Source organism: Procambarus clarkii, chromosome 65 (assembly GCF_040958095.1).
Source record: "Procambarus clarkii isolate CNS0578487 chromosome 65, FALCON_Pclarkii_2.0, whole genome shotgun sequence".
Lineage (NCBI taxonomy): Eukaryota > Metazoa > Arthropoda > Malacostraca > Decapoda > Cambaridae > Procambarus > Procambarus clarkii.
In genome coordinates, this window is record NC_091214.1 from 24,759,663 (window position 1) to 24,767,396 (window position 7,734).

At 45.2% G+C, this 7,734-nt stretch overlaps 1 protein-coding gene across 1 annotated transcript in view; it reads right to left on the reverse strand.

Annotated features, from left to right (window-relative positions):
- mTor (serine/threonine-protein kinase Tor) overlaps positions 1 to 7,329 on the reverse strand; it is a 56,656-nt gene extending 49,327 nt beyond the window's left edge. The window contains exons 1-2 of the mRNA XM_045763213.2: positions 7,164 to 7,329; positions 4,519 to 4,667 (exon numbers count right to left, since the gene is read on the reverse strand). Of these exons, the coding sequence (XP_045619169.1) occupies positions 4,519 to 4,632 (114 nt within the window). The 5' untranslated portion in view covers positions 4,633 to 4,667; positions 7,164 to 7,329. The remainder of the gene's footprint in view (positions 1 to 4,518; positions 4,668 to 7,163) is intronic.
- Between the last annotated feature and the right edge of the window lie 405 nt (positions 7,330 to 7,734).

The window sequence follows — 7,734 nt, forward strand, 5'->3', positions numbered from 1 at the left end:
GAAACTTAAACTAGAGCTGGCTAAGATTGAACGTGAGCAGCAAAGGGAAGCCCGCGAACAGCAAAGGGAAGCCCTCGAACAACAAGAACGAGCAGCTGCCATACGAAGAGAAGAACAAGAACGCGAAGCTGCTTTGAGAAGAGAAGAACAAGAACGCGAAGCTGCTTTGAGGAGAGACGAACAAGAACGCGAAGCTGCTTTGAGGAGAGAAGAACACGAACGCGAGGTCGCATTACTCCGTGAACGTGAACGAGTACAGCTTGAAACCAAACAACGCGAGTTGGAAATACAACGCGAACATGACAAGCAGCAAGCGACTCTGGTTCTTGAGTGTCGTCAACGGGAATACACGTTGGAAACTTCACACCTCGCTCAACGCCAGCAAGCTACTGCCAATCTTCCCATCAGTTTTAATATATCACATGCAAGTAAGTTAATGCCATCCTTTGTAGAAGCAGAAGTTGATGTGTTCTTTACCACCTTTGAAACCCTTGCTAATCAACTCAGTTGGCCTGTCGACCAATGGGCCACACTTCTCAGAGTCCATCTTACAGGTAGAGCTGCAGTCACACTCAGTACTTTGGCGTCTGAGAATGACTACTACACTCTGAAACAAGCAGTGTTGGACGCCTACCTCCTCTCTACTGAAAGTTATAGAAGGAAATTCCGTGACCACCTGAAGGCAAGTACCACTACCTTCCTCGAGTTTGCTAACACGAAACGGAGGTATTTCATGAAATGGCTGGAAGCAGCACATGTCTCTACTTTTACAGAACTCGTCAACCTGATGCTTGTTGAAGAATTCTTGAGACGTGTGCCGCCTCCTGTCCGCCTCTACTTAGCAGATAAAGAAGAAACCGACTACCTGAAGTGTGCTAAGTCGGCTGACACTTACAGCCTCATCCACCGGCTGACACCTGAACCATCCTCCAGTAAGAAGTCGTGGTACAGTTACGAGAAGGTGAGCCCCGATCAAGCTGGTTCACAACTGTACTGCAAGTATTGTAGACTCTATGGACATACCATAGACAAGTGTGGTAAGTCTCAATACAAGGGAACCACTGACCAACAACGACCCAAACCAACTCCTCCTAAGTCCGGTAAGCCTGTGATGAATGTTGGTGTTGATGTTAATGATCTTTCTCTTTTCAGTAACCACCTGTATACTGGAACTGTCTCTGCCAACGGTTCAAATCCGGAGGGACGTTTCAAATTGAAGATCTTGAGGGACACAGCGGCTCTACAATCGATCATCTTGAAGTCGGCTGTGCCCAACATAGTCTACACCGGGGAAACGGTCTTCATCACTGACCTCACTGCTACTACTCCATACCCTCTCGCCAGAGTCCACCTGGATTGTCCCTACGTGAACGGGGAAGTCCAAGTCGCCGTCAGGGAAAAGCCTTTTCCCATGCCTGGAGTGCAACTTCTCCTAGGCAACGACTTGGCAGAAGACCTGCAACCAACCAACCTGATCGTCATGGACAAACCCCAGGTGTGTAACTCTGTGCCAAGTAATCCTATTCTCGAGTATGTTCCAGCAGAGGTTCAAGAGAGTGATGATGTTTCTCCTCCGGTTCTCGTGACCACCCGTGCACAAGCCGCACGTCCACAGCCAGCCGACTCTACTGCTACCGCTGTCCCTCAAGACCCTCAGAAACTACCCCCGCATCTGACCAAGTTGGAGTTCCGTAAGTTGCAGAGGGAAGATCTTACTTTAACACCATTGTTTTTCCAGGCTGAGACTCAACCCGACAGTATTCCTGGGTTCTTCCTAGAGAACGACTTGCTCTACCGCAGATATAGACCCAGTAAACTGAAGGAGGAGGACGATTGGGCCAACACCGAACAACTTGTGATTCCCACCAGCCTGCGGCCCACTATTCTACACCTGGCCCATGGAGCATTCTCCCACTACGGCTTCAACAAGACTTACCATGGGATTCGCCAAGACTACTACTGGCCAGGTATGGTAAATAACGTCAAACAGTACGTAAAACAGTGTCATACATGTCAGATGGCAGGCAAACCGAACGTCTCCATTCCCAGAGCACCACTGATTCCCATACAGGTGCCTGCGGAACCTTTCCACAGACTCATAATAGACTGTGTCGGTCCTTTACCTCGGACCAGTTCAGGTAACGCCTACATCCTAACCATCCTGTGTCCTACCACCAGATTTCCCATAGCAGTTCCAGTGAAGAACATCACGGCTGCTACGGTTATCAAACATCTATTGAAGATCTTCACTCAATACGGATTTCCCAGGGAGATTCAAAGTGACTGTGGCACCAACTTCACCAGTGATCTCTTCAAAAGGACACTGGAGGAGTTCAACATCAAACAGGTATTGTCCAGCCCCTATCATCCTGCTTCACAGGGTTCTCTTGAACGTAGTCATCAGACCATCAAAGCACTCTTGAAAAAGTTTTGTAGTGAAACCTCAAAGGATTGGGATAAGCAGATTGACCTAATAATGTGTATTTTCAGAAGTCTCCCCAATGAGTCCCTAGGAGTATCTCCTTATGAGATGCTCTACGGCCGTAAGTGCCGTACTCCCCTTAAGGCTTTCAAAGACTCTCTCAGAGATGCCACCTTCAGTGAGCATCAGAATGTGCCCCAGTTTCTTCAAAACCTTCAGCACATTCTAGAGAGAGTCCACCGCTTTGCCCATGATAATCTATTGAAAGCCCAGGTGAGAATGAAGACTCATTACGACCAGACCAGCAAAGTAAGAAAATTCAAGCCGGGAGACTTCGTCCTTGCTTATTTCCCTATCCCAGGTTCACCTTTACAAAACAGATTTTCAGGACCCTACTGCGTCAAAGAGTGCAGGAATAATAATAAGTATGTGATAGAGACTCCAGATAGGCGGCGGAAGACCCAGCTGTGCCACGTCAACCTCCTGAAGCAATATAATGGTACTCCTCCCACTGTCTTGATTAATTGTTCTACCTTCACAGAACCCTACATCCACAGTGAGACCATCCCGGCTTCTTCTCCCGAAAGCACTGACAAGGAGTCGGCGCTTTCTAATTCCAAAATCCTTAATGATCTTCCCAAATGCTTTCAGGATAATAATCGTGCTCCTATGCCCTCTTCTAATTCCACTCTCACCTCGTCAGATAAGCCCTTCATCCTCCATGTCGACGCCAATGGTACCGACGTGGGTGGTGTCGTGATGCAGCAACGAGGCGAGAAGAATACACCTGTCAGCGACTACTGCTACAAGGATCTACGGAACAATTGGCAAGGAGCTACTCTTCCTCATCCTGAAGCTTCAGCACTTCACTCCACACCTGAAAAATGCTCGGTCCACCATCAATACGGACCACACCACCCTACACCTCCTGCAGCACGCCCACTTCTCATCTCAACGTCTTCTACTATGGGCTTGCTACCTGCAGAAATTCAACCTGGAGACACGCTATACCAAGAGTCTGACAACATCTTAGCCCATGATCTCTCCAGAGTTTATGAAGTAGAAGCAACTCCATCCATTACTCCACCACATAACGACGTACTTCTTCCAGAACCGCAGGCTTCGGGGGAGAGTTGTGACGATAATCTCCTTCAAGAGATTGAGCCTGCTCTTCCCTTCATAATTACGTCTTCACAACTATATAAAAGACTATGGAAGAAATGTCCAACAACGACAACACCAGCACCAGCAAGGCTTGCAAGGGTGAGCAGAAACGTATGCAGCCCGCCACCTGTTCGGACCCAAATCACCAAACTACCCGTTGATCGCTACGGCTCCGCTGATTGGTCGCCGGTCTGGCTGCACCTGCACTCGCCCCCCAATACTACCCGATGTCTGGGGTCGCCCCAACATCAGTCTTCAGAATGTTCCGTGCTTTCGTAGCCAGCACACCTCCCAGCTAGACTCTAGAGTGTACTGAGAGAGGTGGTGGCTTTAAGCCAATATTCCAGCACCTCCCACTTACTGTTGTATTGCACTTCTTGTTATTTTGCCTTAACGTAACTTTTCATTTTGTCATTTAAGAATTCTTATTATTTTGATTCATTGATTTTATTATAAGAATTTGTTTGTGCATTATTTTCATGTTTTGATTTATTTAACGTAATTAAAATTTCATTGTTAAAGTTTTACTTGTGTTTTGTGTGTCTTCTCCTTACCTTACCACAGACGAAGTTCCAGTTTTTCTATTTTTTTTTTATAACTATGTGACGAGGCCATACCCCTAGCCTTAAACAGCCGAACACCAACGCGTTACCGTCACAATATATATATATATATATATATATATATATATATATATATATATATATATATATTATATATATATATATAGATATATATATCGGTACCATATATACATTCTGCACATACAATACTGTACAGTATTAACTATATAATTCAGAAATTAGATTTACTGAAGGACATCACTTGTCTATATTCAAATTGCCTTTTAAAATCTGAAAAAGTAATATCCTTAATATCTAAAGATTTAATGACTATGAGACAAGAAAAATGTCTTAAGACAAAAGACCCACCTCCCTGAGTTCAGTGGTGACATAGCGTTGAAGATCACACGCGGCCTTCACCCTAATCTCCTCATGCCGAGACTTCAGCTCCACCACGAACTGATTCATCTTTATGTTACTCATTTTGCTTGTCTTCTCTCCTTCTCTTCTGATAAAATCTGCAAGCATAACAAACCATAATCAACTACATGTATGCAAACAAGCCTGAATGGTCCCCAGGACTATATACAACTGAAAACTCACACCCCAGAAGTGACTCGAACCCATACTGCCAGGAGCAACGCAACTGGTATGTACAGGGACGCCTTAATCCGCTTGACCATCACGACCGGACATAAGGAAGTGATAGCCGAAGCTATTTGAACCACTTCCCCGCCGGCACTCGGATGGTAATCTTGGGCATAGCATTTTATCAAATCACCTCATTCTTTGTATATATGTAACTACATGTATATATGATCAAAATAAGGTTTAGTCTTCGTATCTTAAGTCAATTATTGTGACTCGCTGTCTGCATAAGGTTTTATCCACTCCCTGTTAACCTAGTCACAGACAAGAATCCATAGCAGAAAAATAATTCTTTTGAAACTCGTGATTTATTTTCATGTCATTTCAAGCAGGAAATTACTTAAAATGAATGTTCAAAGTTTTGTCTTATAAAAGGAATGCAAGATACAGCAGCAAGATATAGCAGGGGAGAGTAGAACAAGTAACTTGCGTCGTATTAATGCTTACAAGTTTTTTACCATCTCCCACAAAAGGATGATACAAATATCTGGGATGATAATAGACTAGATCAGAGGGTACACTATCTGATAAACATTTAACAGGATTGTAGTGAGAGAGGACAAATTATGATGGATAAATCAAGAGGTAAAAGGATTGGGAAGCACTATAGGGAAGTATTGACCCTTACTATATGTTTGTCCAATTTAAATCCATCCCCACCCCCTCTTACCCATGTGCCTATCCAATCTATCCTTGAAACCTATTGAACTGTTTGTCTCAATGTTAACTGGCAGCCCATTCCACTCATCTACGACAATTTCATTTCCAAACTAGTATTTCCCTATATCACTTAAAAACTAAATTTCTCCAGACAGGACCCATTAGTGTACTGTGGGTTCTGACCTGTTTCGATAGTTTCAGAAACCTGTATATTCCCTTAGTCCCTTTAAATCCCAATCATATATCCGACATAATGTGGTTCTGACGCTTCTTGTTATAAATCCTAGAACTGCACTCAGTTTGCCTTATTTCATGCATTGACAAATTTCAAAAGATTTCTGCCCGAAACGCTTTGCATAATAGTGGCTTTAGGCATTGTATGTACTAGCTCTATCTATAAATCTATAAATTTTTGTATAACCTCTTGTATGTATGTACTTTACCTGAATAAACATTTATTTATTTATTATTTATCTAACCCAACCTAATATAACCTAACCCAACTGAATGTTATGCTGTTTAAGTCTTAAGAAATAGAACACGAGCTTTGTCAAAACACATGCCATGATTTGACAGTAGCATGTCAGGATGGGGAGAAGCAGCATGTCAGGATGGGGAGAAGCAGCATGTCAGGATGGGGAGCAGCAACATGTCAGGATGGGGAGAAGTAGCATGTCAGGATGGGGAGAAGCAGCATGTCAGGATGGGGAGAAGCAGCATGTCAGGATGGGGAGAAGCAGCATGTCAGGATGGGGAGCAGCAGCATGTCAGGATGGGGAGAAGTAGCATGTCAGGATGGGGAGAAGCAGCATGTCAGGATGGGGAGAAGCAGCATGTCAGGATGGGGAGCAGCAACATGTCAGGATGGGGAGAAGTAGCATGTCAGGATGGGGAGAAGCAGCATGTCAGGATGGGGAGAAGCAGCATGTCAGGATGGGGAGCAGCAGCATGTCAGGATGGGGAGAAGTAGCATGTCAGGATGGGGAGAAGCAGCATGTCAGGATGGGGAGAAGCAGCATGTCAGGATGGGGAGAAGCAGCATGTCAGGATGGGGAGAAGCAGCATGTCAGGATGGGGAGCAGCAGCATGTCAGGATGGGGAGAAGTAGCATGTCAGGATGGGGAGAAGTAGCATGTCAGAACAGGGAGACGTAGCACGTGGGTCCCGACAGGGTTCGATCCTCGGCACAGTATCGCTTCTGATTTATGTAATGTGGGCGGGTTGCGACGGGAGGTAGGGTCATACATGACAGTGTCAGCCGACGATACAGAACACGTGAGAACGCTGTGAACAGAGAGGACTGTATAACACAACACAAGGACCTAGACAAGCTGCAGGAATGACTGGATAAATGGTTACTGGTGTTCAAAGTCCTCAAAATGTAAAGTAATGAGGTTGAAGAGAAAGACAAGAAGATAATTTAATGTAATCAGTTTACACGAAAAAATTTATTGTAATAAATACATTTGCATTTAATTAACAATATTTATTAGAACTTATACAACCCCAACTTGACCTATACAAGCCATATTAATGTAAATAAGAATTCAGGCCACAAACATGGCAAAAGTCAGTTGTGTTTAGTGTGATGTGACCCATTCATGGTCAGGAAGATACGGACCATGTTGCTGCCTCTTGAGAGAGAGCAGAGTGCTACAGGCACTCCAGCTTCGCAGGTCCTGGTGGCCCTGAGCACTGCCACTCACCTCAACCCACACAGTCAGGGCCCTGTGGCCATAGTGTTCCCAGGCGGCCAGGGACCTCGCGGGCTCACCCTCAGCAGGAGGAACAGCAGCTTCCTCCTCCTCCAAGTTTGTTGTGGACGACCACCCCACCACACCTCCCTTCGTACACTACACCCTTCGCACACTCATTGTATAACCTATCCCACTCCAACCTAACCCATCCAATGAGCATTTTCGAGGCATATTGTGTAGTGGTTGTATGCAAATCTGTTGCTAAGCAGGAAATTTAGCGTTGAAAATTTGAACTTCTAGACAAAACTAGCACGTGCGAACTTGGAGTGTACGAGGTGACGCCTCTGGAGGGGGGGACGGTGCGCAGTGGGGGGTCGACTGGACACCAACACAATTTAAAAAATAATACCCAGATACCCATCCTGGGTGACAGGTTTTAGGGGTAAGCGCCCCCGCTATAGCGGTGACAGCCCATAATACCAAAAAGTATATTACATTTCTCGGCGATACAGCTGAATTTACCCGATGGCCACCATCGCTCTTGTGACCTCGACTAGGACAGGAAGCCAGCGGCTTCTTC